The sequence below is a fragment of the Acinonyx jubatus genome, chromosome B3 (assembly GCF_027475565.1).
Source record: "Acinonyx jubatus isolate Ajub_Pintada_27869175 chromosome B3, VMU_Ajub_asm_v1.0, whole genome shotgun sequence".
NCBI lineage: Eukaryota > Metazoa > Chordata > Mammalia > Carnivora > Felidae > Acinonyx > Acinonyx jubatus.
Genome location: NC_069386.1, coordinates 48948640 through 48963557, shown reverse-complemented (window position 1 = coordinate 48963557; position 14918 = coordinate 48948640). Strand labels below are relative to the sequence as shown.

Genomic DNA, 14918 nt, shown 5'->3' with positions numbered 1-14918 from the left:
GTGAAACAGCATAGTATCTCATTACAAAAGAAATGGCCCTGGCCCTGCTTCTAGCATCTGTGTGATACCAGGAAACATACTCTATCTCCCATGGCTACTGTTTCCTGAGTTAGAAGTTATATCAGCCAGAACTGTTTTCAGTTCCAAGTGCTAGAAAGCCAGACTAACATAAACAAGGGAGGAATTTATTGCTACATGAAATTTTATAGTCCTAGCTAACTCTGCTTTCCATCGCTGCTTGATTAGGATCTCAAAGATGTTACAGAACCCAGTTAGTATCTCTCAACTATGTTCTTTCCTTGTTTGATATATGGCCGTAACAAACCTACCTTTCTATTGGTAAGATGGTTGTCTCTGCCGTATAGCATCATTCAAACTTGAATTATGTAGAGGAGAACACCCAATTTGATGTGGGAAATTCCAGCAAATACCACCAGCACATCATGGGCTCTGATATGAAGCCAACCATTGTGACATAGGCCATTTGGCTTAACTCACAGACCAACCCTTGAGCTGGGGGTTTAATCCACACTGTTCAAATCTTATGAACTTTTAGTGGACTAGAGACAGCTCCCTAAAGGGGAGCTGTTAGTGGGGGGAAATCGGAGTTCACAAAAAACATAACACTTTAGGACTTTAGGTCCCTTTGCAACTTGCAAACTTCTTCAAGAATATACTAAACTAAAAACAAGATTTTAATAAGGTGTCCTAAAAGGATTATATCATCAGCACTGAAATAATCCAAAGGACTAAAAATAGAATCTTGTATACATAGGTGATAGAAAAATAACGTAGTTCTAAATTATATTTTTCTATTATTGTTCCTTGATTTTTTAAATTTTTAATTATTAATCTATTTGGTCATTATTATTTGAATTACAGAAAAAGACCTTTAAAATATTATGCAAAATTCAAATTTTTGTCAGAATAAAGAACTTCAAATTTTACAAAGTCATTTTCCCTTATACTAAAATGTCACTTCCATTTTTTTTTTTCATTTTAAACCATGGGCCTTTACATTTTTCATATATTAGTTTGAAAGCATATTTGGATAAATTCAGAAGTCCTGTATGGAAATATGAACAAATAACTTGGGTGCCTGGGTGGCTCAGTGAGTTAAGCATCCAACTTTGGCTCAGGTCATGATCTCTCAGTTCGTGAGTTTGAGCCCCGCATCGGGCTCTGTGCTGACAACTCAGAGCCTGCTTCAGATTCTGTGTCTCTCTCTCTCCACCCCTCCGTTGCTTGCCTTCTGTCTCTCTCTCTCTCAAAAAAATAAACAAACATTAAAACATTTAAATCAAAAAACACAAGTAACCAACTTATTTTAAAGAATACAAGGTCAAGAAAAATAAAACAAGGAGGGAAATTGTTTTTCTGCATTTGATTATGATTTAATAATAATCCATTAAAGAACTATTCAGCCATTTGACATATTCTATATTACTTCCTGGTCTGGAGCTTCATAATGTATGTTTACTATGTATGCCCAAATTATTACTGTTTAATAGGATCAGATTTATTTGGCATGTTTTTTAATGTTTATTTTAAACATTAAAGAGAAGCAGAGAGAGGCAGAGGACCCAAAGCAGGCTCCGCACTGTCAGCACAGAACTCAATGCAGGGCTTGAACTCACAAACCTTGAGATCATGACCTGAGACGAAGTTGGACCCTTACCTGACTGAGCCACCCAGGCTGGCATAATTTTTTTAAAACATAAATTTTCATGGAGAGGTGATGCAATGTTAAAACCAATTAAGACATCAAAGACTGTAAGTTTACATACTGCAAGCAAGCAGTAACTCATTGGGCAATAACTCATTGCCAGCCCCTTTCAGAGATTCCCTTACTTGAAAGAACTATTTTTAAATCCCAGAAAATTATTTCTTACAAAAAATATTTTTTTTCTATAATATAGAAGGAGTTGAAGCCAGAGATTTAATATGAAATACTTATATTTACTTACTCTAAAGCATTTCCCCCCTATAATTTAGTAAACATTTCCCATTACTGTTTGAGTCTCAATGGGTAGTTAATACTCATATTTTTAAAATATTAAATAGACTTATATGTTTGAGTTTAAAACTCTATCAGAGAAAGATGTAGTAAGATGCAGAATTGTATGTGATGGGTCCATGAAGCATTATATCATTTTTTCAAAACTACCCAAAAGAATATGCTTTCGTTCAAGCATATTGAACCCTACAAGATACGCTGAAAGAAGTACAGTTCAGCTACCAAAAATATACTGAATGCCTAACAGGTTATAATTGCCAAGATAGGCCCTGAAAGACTGCAGACAAGATGTAGATCAAGATTATCTTCAGGAAGTCATGGTATCTACCAAATAACAAAATAAGAAAAGGGCTACAATAGGATGAGTCACTGGGCATGATTGCACAATTTGTGCATTGCACACAAGTGCCTGTCTGAGGGAGCAAATAAACTGCTCTAATAGAGCCCATGTTCCACTTGCCAAGCCATATGTGTTGATGTAGAGCTGTGCCCTGTAGAAAAAGAGGCACCTGTTATTACTGACAAAAGGCACTGACTGATCATTAAGTCATTCATTCTCAGAGCTGTGTCCACCCATGGCCTTTCCTTTAATTAGCATAGAGGCACCTCCGTAAGTTAGAATTTAAGCTCCAGGAGGACAAAACTCTTTCTTTTACTGAACAGCATATCACAATCACTAGGACAGCACTGGCATATGATATGTTGTTGGCTAGAATAGTGGCTGCTCTGGGGATATTATCAATTTGGAGAGTGAGGAATTTTTAACATTTTTCTCTTAGATTTCTATTTCTTGTATTATTGTCTTCAACTTTATACCATGATTTCCCTAAAAACTTTGAATGATGGGTTGAGACAGTCCATAGTGAACAATGAGGAATATCCATTGTAAGTATGGAAATCAGCTCTAAAATATTGAAAAATATTTTTAAATATTGAAAATCTGCAGAGCCAAATGCAGTTAACTCTTGCGGGCTTTCATTACTAATGACAAAGCATTAAAGGAATGCAAGAAAGAGACTAAATTGGGGGCATTATATTTAAAGTAGACTTTAACAGTAGTGATTGAAAGAAGCCAAAATTACCTTCTAACTCCCAGTCATGACTAATCTTCCTCAGTGTGACAGACATTGAAAAAACTTTGACACATTTTTCCAGGTCTCTCTTTTTTTTCCTAACATCAACTTGTAAGTGAAAAGTAAAGCCCCATATGGATCAAAGTTCAGTATTTCTTTTTTTTTTTTTTGAAGAGTAGCTATTGATTAGATATATGACAAAATAATCATCTAAAATGTGTCCCTGTGGTCATTATGCAGATTTTGTTTGAAAATAGTTGTTAAATGAATGAACTGGTTAATTTATAAGTAATCGTTATCCTGTTTTCTAGGAGCACATGATTCGCGAGGATGCCAAGGGTCTGACACCAAGACAGTGTGCTGTGATGGAGGTGGTCCTGGCTACTATCAAGGTAAGGTTACAGGACTCCTGAATCACGCATCCAGAGTCCTCTGTTTACCCTCAGAGAAAGTTTTCCCACATGCCTATCTATAGTGCTGTGCCATCCATAGATACAGAAGATAGTTGTATGAGCGTATTCCCATACGGATTGTGTCAGATTGAGTACATACTGTCTCCACAGGATCCACCTTACTCTGTCCTTATACTTGCTTCCTTTGTCTCTAGAAAATGTGTGTGAAACTTTTGCTGTAACATGTGTTTGCAAAGAAAGACATATACCCCCCACCAAAGTTCAATTAAATAGACGCTTCAGGAGGTTTGGGGTTAACAGAATTTCTTTTTATGTTTTCTATGCTTGTTGAAATGGCTTTTAAAAGATCAATCTTCTCCTCTCTCTTAGTAAGTGCAATAATTTAATTTTCTGCAGAAAACCCAAAGGCAGTGTGTTGTGTGCATCAATTTTTCATAGCCAAAGGTTGACCAAAAGTTACTGTGGTATGGGCTAAATATGGATAGACCTCAAAATGTAACTTAGAAGCTCTTTGTTTCCACATAATTCCTTTTCTGTTTATGTACATATATTTCATATTTATATACATGCATTTTATATTTATATGTGAAAGCTTATCGAAGAGTGAAAATTTATTGTCTAAATTTAAACCCTGTCCATTGTCGCCATGCTTCACTGGGGGAAAGCATGTGTGACCAGTGTAGCAAAAACTGCTAGCTACAATGAACCCTTTTCAGAGCACAGAATGGTCTCACAGGATAGAAACAGACATTACTGTGGAATTCATTAAAAGAGACTTGCGCAACAATTGGGCACCTTAACAAAACTGTTAACTCACAGCTTTTATTTTGCAGTTTCAGCATTTAATAAGATGCCATCTTTTCCTGCTTCAGTGTCAAAAACTGCAAAATAAAAGTTGTGAGGTGAGAATTTTGTGACACCTGGTGGGAACTGGAGAGTATGAATATAGGCAGTGAGAGTACAGCAATGGAGTTTCTAAAGCTGCAGCTAGAGAGTTACCTGGAAGTATGGAAATTTTGCACAGTCATTTTGAGGGGAAAAAATGGAAAACATGAAAAAAACAGAGAAAATAGCAAAAACAGCTGTTTTTAAAAAATGATTTTCAGAGCACCTGGGTGGCTTAATCGGTTGAGCGTCCAACCTGGGCTCAGGTCATGATCTCGCGGTTCCTCAGCTCAAGCCCCACATTGGGCTCAATGTTGTCAGATTGATCCTCTTTCTCTCTCAAAAATAAACAAAAAACATTTTAAATAAATAAATAAATATTTTCAAAACATGAATAAGAAATGACTGACCTTTGGAGTTAGAGCAGAACTAATAGCCATTAGTTCCTACAAATTAGGAAATGCTAGTAGAAAATAATAAGAACTTTGAAGTGAACCATGAACACGGGGAAAAAAGTAAGAGTTTTAGAAACTGAATACAGCCCTTCATGGATTTTATTAAGTCACTGTAGGACTTTGAGAGAGAAGGGGAAATATGTGCTATGAAAAGAGAATAGCATTCAGACCTGGCTCTTATCCCTAACATCAATATTTCTACCTGCAGGCTTAGTTATGCCCAAAGTCTGGGACATTCCTGATCTCCAGCCAAGGTCCCTTGTTCTACATCTTGACAGTTCAACTACCCCATCTTCCTGTCATGTCATCTGGGATGATCTTTTAATTCAGTCTCAGACACTTCCACCAGCTGGTGTCCAAGATCCAGTAGTAATGGGTCCATGTCATTATCTTGTTTCTCTAGGACTCAGGTCTGACCCTGATCCTCCTGAACCTCAGAGCCTGAGGTCAGGCCTCTATGCTACACCTACTGGGCCTATTATGAGACTCTTTTGGTCTGTAGTCTGCCTATCTGCCAACACATGTACCTGGGCATTCATTTCTATGGCCCTGTAGTCAGTTTGCCAAAGCTGGGACTCCCGTTATCTTGTCTGATTCTGAGATTTTACCCAACTGATTTTCCTACCAAACACTAATTCTATTGTTGACTACAAAGGAATTCAGGAAAAAGAGGAATACTACTTAAAAGAATTGCAGCTCTAATAGCTAGCGATTCAAGGTCGGCTTGAAGCCCAGCAGAGGGACCCCTGTAATACTAGCAGAGACCTCATGAGAAAGATGTTCTTCTGCAGAAGCACCAGATGCTACCCAGGCTAACTCACAAAGGCTGCCAAAGACATAATCCCGGTTCTTCTTTAACTCAGTTTATGCACATAAGCTGGAAATAAAAAATGAAGAAGGAAAATGCTGTGGAGTTTGTAGACTACAGACTGAAATAGTGGTTTACATTCTTTCAAATATCTTCCATTTATGTACATCTTCTCGCCTGATCTTTAAAAACATCTGGCTGTTAGGTATGTCAAGAGTTATCATTCACACCTTACAGATTAAACAATGGAGGCTGAGCAGGTTTAAGTTACCATCAAAGGCCAGAAAGCTGCCAGTAATTGGCGGAGCTGAGAAAGGACTCCTACCTCTAATGTCATTGTCCTTGCTTCTGTGTCACATTATTTCCCTGTTAACAGAGTATTGGTAAAATGCCACAGGCCAAAATGGATAATATTTCTTTAGAGAAATTAGTTACTTCTAGATTAAATACCAGATTTCAATTATTTATATTATTTTCTAAAGATGATTTAAAATCTTTCAACCTCTAAAAATATTAACTCTCTTAAATAGTAAAACTTTGGGGTGCCTGGATGGCTCAACCGGTTAAGAGTCTGACTTCGTCTCAGGTCATGATCTTGCAGTTTGTGCGTTTGAGCCCCATGTCAGGCTCTGTGCTGACAGCTCAGAGCCTGCCTCTGATTCTGTGCCTCCCTCACTTGTGCTCTGTCTCTCTCTCTCAAAAAAAAAAAATAATAAATTTTAAATACTAAAATTTTAACTGGACTATTTTGTCATACCAGTCACAGGTTTCAGTTATGAGTCAAAAGGAGAGAATGTGGCATAAGTTCCAAAAATCCCTTATGTCAGAAAGACTTAGGACATCATGTAGGGACAATACAGAGACTTCCCTAAAAATAATAACCATGTAAATTAGGGCCCTCTAGAAATGTTAATTTTTTTGGATATAAAGGAGAGAATTTGTACTAAATGTGAATATCTATTCAAATATAGCTTTGGAATTTACTTATTACATATTTAATCCGAGATAACACCATTTCTGAAAATTTGGATTTCAGACAAATAGCAAGACATATGATATTATGCCTCTGAGGCTGTTACCCTCACTGAGGTCCTACACTATCCTGCTATCCATTATTCATGAGGCAGTTTTGGTGGCTGCTTCTCTGTATCTTTTTTATCATAAGTTTAGTTTTTGCATTATTTAAAATTCAGCTGCTCATGAGAAGTACAAAATCACTTACCTAGTTAGGACTATTGCAATTCAAAAATCATTACTTGAGAGCTTACTTATATGTAGGAAATATGGTAAGCAAGGAGGAGGCTAAACCAAGGAGAGATCTTGCTCTAGACTTAAGAACACCAACCTCTACAATTGATCAAATAAGAGGTGTGGACAAAGTGCTGGGGACTGAAGACAGGGTAATATATTCTCTGTGACTCACTAGGGGAAAGAGAGGGAAGCTTTGGGATTGAGAGGCTGAAATGGGGCAAAGCAAGGGGGAAAGTCCTTGCAGGCCTAGAGAAAAGCTTGAATGGAATGCGAGAAGGGGTGAATCAGTCTGAGAACTTCAAATAGTCCAGCGTAGAGGAACAGATCATGACTGGTTGAGTACTGTAGGGAAAAAAAGAGGAACACTGGATGGGAACCAAAATGCTGATGCTTACATCGAGGTAAATGGGAAAGAGTAGCATATTCTGATCTGTTGTATACACGAGGACTCCAGTTGTGGTAGAAAATAACTTCTAAAATATCTATCAAATAATTCCTTAAAAAAGAAATAAATCTTAGTTGTTAAAGGCAGATTATATCTGAGTTTGCAAAATGAATTGTCTGCATGTATTTTCCAAAAATATGTGATGATGGGTAAGTGCTATCAAAACAGTGTATGAAACCAGGAAGAAAATTCTTCCTGCAAACTTGTAAAGAAACATTAGCATGTTCCCATCAGTCAGTAAAAATAGATCATAAAAAATCTTCAAATTATATGACAAATTTAATGAATTAGAGGAATTGAGAATTTTTACTGGGCTTATAAAAGGAATGGCTTGTTAAGGGTACAGACAGTATTTATCCTGATTTAATTTCAGCAGTACTATTTTTTTTCTCAGAAATAACAACCAGGTCTTCAGTGCTTTATGTTTTGTAGCTTTATGAAGAATATTATAAACAGAACAAAATCTATCTGGTTTTTCTTTAATATAAGAAAATGATATTTACACATAGCTCTTTCAATCTCCGTTCAGATGGAATAATAGTTTTCCTCCCCACCCACCCTTAAATTACTAAATCCCATTACTGTATTAAGGTGGAAGCCTTTGCAAATATCAGAATATGGATGTAAATACAAATGTAAATAAAATATTTGGAACCACCTGAGGAATTACATCACTGGCCATGATCAGAGTATCAGGACAGTAAGTAATTAAGAGAGAAAAAACTGCAGTGTGTAAGTCACTGTCCACTCCAATGGGAAAAATAATAGGGCTGAAGAAATTATTGTCAGCAAATTAAATGATTTATCACATGGAAAACAATTAAAATAGCTCCTGCCATATAGAAAGTTCCTTATAAATGTGACTATCAAATCACCTGAAAACTGGTTTATTTTGGATGAGCCTCTTTCTACTGTTTTACTCAAGATCTCACATATTCTACTACAATTGTTTTTTTTTTCCTCCTTCCTTAATAGGCCCTTCATTCTCTCTCAATGAAACTAAGCATTAAATCTGACTCTCTGCTCCAAGCAATGGTCCAAGTCCTTATGGCTTTACCCTCTGGCCTTTTGGTTTTCTATGCTCAGCATCTTTTCTCTCTAAGGGCACAAACCCCATAAGAATCTTGAGTGTTCCCTGAGACTCCCCTCTGGGAAGCAGTGCTGCTTTTTGTTGTTGTGGTTTTCTTTTCAAGGAGTTTCTTTTCAAGTACATTAAAAATTAAATAATGATACATGTTAACTTATAAGAAAACAGCAATTGCACTACTAGGTATTTATCCAAAGGATACAGGTGTGCTGTTTTGAAGGGACACATGCACTGCAATGTTTACAGCAGCACTATCAACAATAGCCAAAGTATGGAAAGAGCCCAAATGTCCAGTGATGGATGAGTGGATAAAGAAGATGTGGTATATATATACAATGGAGTATTACTCGGCAATCAAAAAGAATGAAATCTTGCCATTTGTAACTATGCGGGTGGAACTAGAGGGTACTATGCTAAGTGAAATTAGAGAAAGACAAATATATGACTTCACTCATATGAGGACTTTAAGACACAGAACAGATGACACAAGGGAAGGGAAGCAAAAATAATATAAAAACAGGGATGGGGACGAAACAGAAGAGACTCTTAAATATGGAGAACAAACAGAGGGTTGCTGGAGGGGTTGTGGGAAGGGGGATGGGCTAAATGGGTAAGGGACATTAAGGAATGTACTCCTGAAATCATTGTTGCACTATATGGTAACTAACTTGGATGCAAATTAAAATATAAAACAGAGAAAGAAAGAAAAGAAAGAAAAGAAAGAAAGAAAGAGGAAAGAAAAAGAAAACAGTATAAGATATGTAACAGGTGATACAGATGCCAATTGAGGGGCCCAGATTAAAAAGTGGTAAGGATTGAGAAGAGGGAGCAACCAGTGTGAGCTCAGGGGATCACAAAAAGCTGGAGGAGGATCTTGAAGGACAGATGGGAGTCCACGGGCTGGATTGGAAAGACAGTAGTTTTTCCTGAAGGGAGATTCATGACTTGAACATAATCAGAGGAAAGGGACTTCATCATGGAAAGGCACAAGACCAGAGGACTGGCCGTCAGTGACTGAACTATGCTATGGGACTGGTCTAGATATAACTGGAGGTTTGGATAGTAAAGCCATGTAAAATGAGGATTCAGGAAATGTTTGGGTTGAAAGAACAGAGATGCTTTTGCACCTTCAGTGTATTCTATAAAAGAGGAGCCATTGATGATTTCATAAATATATGGCATACTAGATACGGCATTTTAGCAATGGAAATCTTACAGACATGTGCAAAATGCATGGAATAGTTCAAGATTTAGTCACAGAGATCATTTACAGTTATTTAATGCATAAAATGATGATGGCTATCAATAGGTTACTAGCCTTAGGAGTAGAAGTGAAAGATGGATATGATTGACACTTGAAGGGGAGACTCACTGGAACTTGGCAACAGTTGACTCAGCCCAGAGGATGAGAAAGCATGGTTCCACTGGGGAAAAAAAAAATCAGGCAGGAGGGCTGTTTTTCTACTGCCACAATGAAGTTAGATATGGTAGCAGGAGCATAGAAATAAATATCTAGTAAATGCTGGCAAGAGGGGCTGGTGCTTAGGAAACAAAGCAAGGCTCAAGTTTCAGGGGTTATTCTGCTAATTAAGCATGTCTTGTTCTAAGTAAAAAGAACTCCACAGTTCACAAATCTCTTCCAGATTGAAAAATTCATTTCATCCTTACAATACCACAGTCAGGCAGGGTGCATGTTTCTGCTCCCATTCAACAAAGGAAAAAAATGATACTCTCTGAGGTTACATAATCTATGCATGGAGTACGCTGCAAAGAGGAAAAATGATGAATTTACATTTTCTCACACATTTTAAAGTAAAAAGCAGAGAGTCAAAGAGGTGGAAAAGATCCTAAAATCTCAGAATAGAAACAGAATCCAACATCTCCTTCCCTACTCATATAGATGTCATCTACAATGTTGTTGGCTCATAGTCAAATGGCCACCACTTAATGGCCAGTGATGGGAACTCACTCACAGGTAGCAGCTTCAATTTTTAAGATACACTTATTATTAAAAAGGTATCAAGCCAATAACTGTTTAGTACTTTTAGCTCTACATTGGTCCTTCTGTCCTTATTTCTACTTCCTTTTCCATTTGATAGCCTCTCATACACTGAAGGAAACGGTCATGTCTCCCCGATTTATCAACAGCCATTTATTAAGTGACATGCCTTCTGGACCTTACAAAATTCTGGCAGTCTACCACCTTTGGATGCCCTCCACTTTTTCATATTTCTTATAAATGATGAGGCCTAGGGATAAATTTATAATGAGCCCAATATTTCAAATATGTTCTAATAAGCAGAGAATGCTGTTGCTCTATCACAGCCTTTGTCTTGATTGGTCTATCTATATTAATGCATGATCATTATCTTTGATAGCTGCCCCATCACTTATTAAATCATGTTAAACCTGAAAGAAAATAAAGCTTTATGGCTTTTAAAATTTTACTGGTATTGTCTACAGCCATACCACCCTGAACACACCCAATCTCGTCTGAAATTTTACTGGTATTAAAGCCAGATCACCCCCATTCCATACTTGGCAGTAAACTTTTTATTATAAATATAGGTCTTTTCCTTTTTTATTTTTTTTCAGCCCATTCTGTAAATGTTGAACCACGATTCCAGGCTGTCAAGACCTTTCTGAAACCACTTCCTGTCATTTGAAGCAATAACATCAAGCCTGGCTGAACTGTACATTTTAAAAGCATGCTTTCTGCTTTTGTCCAAGTCCATGGTGAAAATAGCAGCCAGGACAGGGCCAAGGGTAGAGAGAATGACATCCAGCTGACATCCTTATCCTTCACAACTGTGAATAGCCATCTGTCCTCAGCTCTCTATAATTAAAAATCCCTTTCTTGAATGAGGAGAAAATAACCTGTCCCAACTTACTTTTGCCAATTATTTTCTGCAGATTCATATTATTCTAAGTAAACGTCTGAATAGATTAAGCTGGAGGTTCTTTGTTTATACCACTGGTTGCAGAGGAACAACATGAAGCTGAGTCCCCATTTTTTCTTTGTTTAGAACCAATGCAGAAAAATCCACTTTTTACATGCATAAGGGAAACATCTAGCAGGCTTTAAAACCCCATATACACAAATTCTTCTCTAGCATATAATCCCACCCCCCCCCCCCAAAAATGCTTACTATAATGGAGGTCAACTAAGCTGCACTGAGCTGTGGATAGTGGAGTTTGTTTAATAACTAAGACATTCATTCCCACACATCAGCCTCATTTTTATATCCTTCAAACCCAAGCCTCAGCAAAACCCAAACTCTACTTTTCCTGCTTCTTCCAGGAGCTCTCACAGAGTCAAACTGAATGTGAAATCTCCAGATGCCAAGGTGTATGCAATAATTGCAGCTCCCTTATTATCTGTGCCAGTGAGATAAACAGACCCATGTTCTCAGGAGCAGTCACCCAGGTTCTGAACACTCTGTGAAAGGCTTCTATAAAGTAGTATTTTCATTGAGTTTGCATTTGCATAACCATAAAAATCATTTCCTCTGCCCTTTGAGTTAGGAGCCTGTGGCATGTGTTATTTATCTGTACTCACTGAATAGAAGCAACTTGTTTTTTCTCCTAAAATTGCTACCTTCTGTCCAGGGTTTGTATTGCAACATCTCTTATTATACCATGCACTCAAAAGACAAAAGCATCATTTCTGCCCTTACACATCTTATACTGTTTCCTTACAATCCTGCTAGAGCCTTTAAAAGAATGACTCATAATACCCTATGTCTACAAAGGAGGAAGTCAAGTCAGTTCAGTATCATAACCAAAAACTCTAGGGGACCCTTAGGCAGGAACAAACTCATTCCTTGTTTATGTTTTCGTTTCATGGTAAGTTCCCCATGTCCCAGAGGACTACAAGATAATGTATTCATGCTAAAAACATGTCTTCCTATACAATTATGAGGGGGTCAAGAAAAAGGACACAGTAGGGGAGCCTGAATGGCTCAGTCAGTCAAGTGTGCAATCCTTGATATTGACTCAGGTCCATGATCTCATGGTTGGTGAGTTCGAGCCCTGCATGGGCTCTGTGCTGACATTCCAGAGTCTGCTTGGGTTTGTCTCTCTCTCTCCCTCTCTTGCTTCTCCCCAACTTGCATGTGCATACTCCCTCTCAAAAATAAACATTAAAAAAGAAAAAGAACAAATGCACAATCTATGCCTTCAGAGCCTAACTCTTCAGACTTCCCTTCTTCTATGAAGCCTTCTAGACCCTTAGAAATATCTTGCATTCTATGAAGTCTAGTCACCTGATTCTCTCCTAGGGTTCCCTAAATCATATCCCATGGCACATATCAGTCCCCATGAGTGTTAATAGATGCCCTGTGTGATAGGTGTCCTAAAGCCAAATAATTTTAAAAGGCAGGTATGTTAATGAAAGGTCAAACAGATTTCCTTACAACAGTGGGTCTCAGAGCCTTTCACACGTTGATGAGCATTGTGAATCTTTAAGGGTACAATGTCATCTCAAGTTCTCCAGGCCCTCTACTGCCTAGAGGCAACATGTGGCTCGCAGGCAGCACAAGTTTAAGGATGAGAACAGATTAACAGTAGCAACCAGTGTATTTTAAACGATACCAAGGAACTGTATTATGAGAACTATTATTTCATTTCCTCTTAAGTAATACTGGGATTGCCATGGTTTCCCTTGGTTATCTAAAATAAATGGGAGTGTCCTTTTTCTCTCCTCCACCATAATGAATGATCTAGTTGCTGTTGAATGTACAAATGGCAGTGCTAAAAGACTGACAAACACCGAAGATGTCACCTCTTTGGAAACCTTTCCTGACTCCTTCCCCAATGGAAATGATTGCTACCTCCATTATCTGTATTTTCAAATTATTTTTCTTACATCTGTAACATTATAGGAGTCATTCATTGACCATTTGGTTACATTTCCTACTAAACTATCATCCCTTTAAGAACAACTTCTGTACCTCTACTGCTTTCTATCCTTGGCGTTCAGCACAAGGTCTGGTTTATGATACAAGTTTAATAAGTATTTGTTAAGGGATAGAAGCAGAGAGAACAGGCAGGAAGGCAACCACCACCACTGATACTGTCAGTGCGAGCCCATAGTTCTGTCCTCACAAACTGTCAGTGTGAAAACTATGGCCACCCTTGTGAATGCTGTCACCACACTGCCTTATATACACAAAGAAGTTTTTAAAACAGAGGATTGTGGGGGCACCTGGGTGGCTCTGTCAGTTAAGCATCAGACTCTTGGTTTCAGCTCAGGTCATGATCTCAGTTTTGTGAATTTGAGCCCTGTGTCTGGCTCTATGCTGTCAGTGTGGAGCCTGCTTGAGATTCACTCTCTCCCCCTCTCACTGCCCCTCCCCGACTCTCGCTACCTCTTTCTCCCAAAATAAATAAAATTAAAAAAAAAATTGGGACATTCACGCACAATAAATAAATAAATAAATAAATAAAACTTGTCAAACATGTTATTTGACTTATCATTAATGGGGGAACCAGTAAGATCTTACAACTAGCTTATAGGAGAATTCCAAGAACCACAGGATGAGCAATAAGGAAGGCTGGAATCAATTTACAAATAGAGGCTAAGAAGGTCTATTCACAGAACAATAATCAGTTGCATCCCACCAGAAATAATTAATTTGCATTTCGATGGACAAGAGTCATTTACATGATTATCCATTTTCTATCGTTTACAGAGTTGTGTTTTTTTTAATTTTTTTTTCAACGTTTATTTATTTTTGGGATAGAGAGAGACAGAGCATGAACGGGGGAGGGGCAGAGAGAGAGGGAGACACAGAATCGGAAACAGGCACCAGGCTCTGAGCCATCAGCCCAGAGCCCGACGCGGGGCTTGAACTCACGGACCACAAGATCGTGACCTGGCTGAAGTCGGACGCTTAACCGACTGCGCCACACAGGCGCCCCTCGTTTACAGAGTTTTAAATAGCTCAAAGACAATGAAAAGCATAGATAACCCGATGGGTACACGAGGTAGAACATCCACTGATCTTTTTGTCCATTTCAAAGTCTTTCACAATTTTTCCTGATAACTCTCAATAGTCCCAAGAGGTGGCAAAACATCATTTCAGATAGTACTCCTTGCTTTTCTTTTTATCATAATCTCCTGGCACTTGTGCTCAGGTTTGATAACTATGAGGCTTGTCTGAAAAAGTCTGAGAAGCAGAATGTGTTCCCCACATTCCCAGAGAGCTTGCCTATTCTTGGTTCCATTTATCCAACTGCTCTTTACATTGAGGGTGAGTTGTTTCATATGATGGCTCTTTGCTTCATTATATAAATACAACTCCAGAGAGCACCCCTCCACTGCTCTGGGGAAATAGTCAAATCCAAGCTGAACCTTCCCTTCTCAATACATCCATTTAATATTTTCCACCTTAAATATCATATTTCCTGAAATAAGGAACGATCACAATTTTTGATCCATCAAGGCACCTGAAATAATTCTGGACTCATAATCCTCAATAAA

General features: G+C 38.0%; 1 protein-coding gene across 5 annotated transcripts in view; it reads left to right on the top strand.

Moving 5' to 3' along the window:
- UNC13C (unc-13 homolog C) overlaps positions 1-14918 on the top strand; it is a 599100-nt gene that overhangs the window by 523800 nt on the left and 60382 nt on the right. For all 5 annotated transcript variants that reach the window (XR_008299165.1, XM_027067285.2, XM_053223997.1 and 2 more), the window contains one exon: positions 3402-3482. Coding sequence is in view for 4 of the 5 variants with exons in the window: in XM_027067285.2 (XP_026923086.1) it covers positions 3402-3482 (81 nt within the window). In the remaining variant the exon portion in view is untranslated. The remainder of the gene's footprint in view (positions 1-3401; positions 3483-14918) is intronic.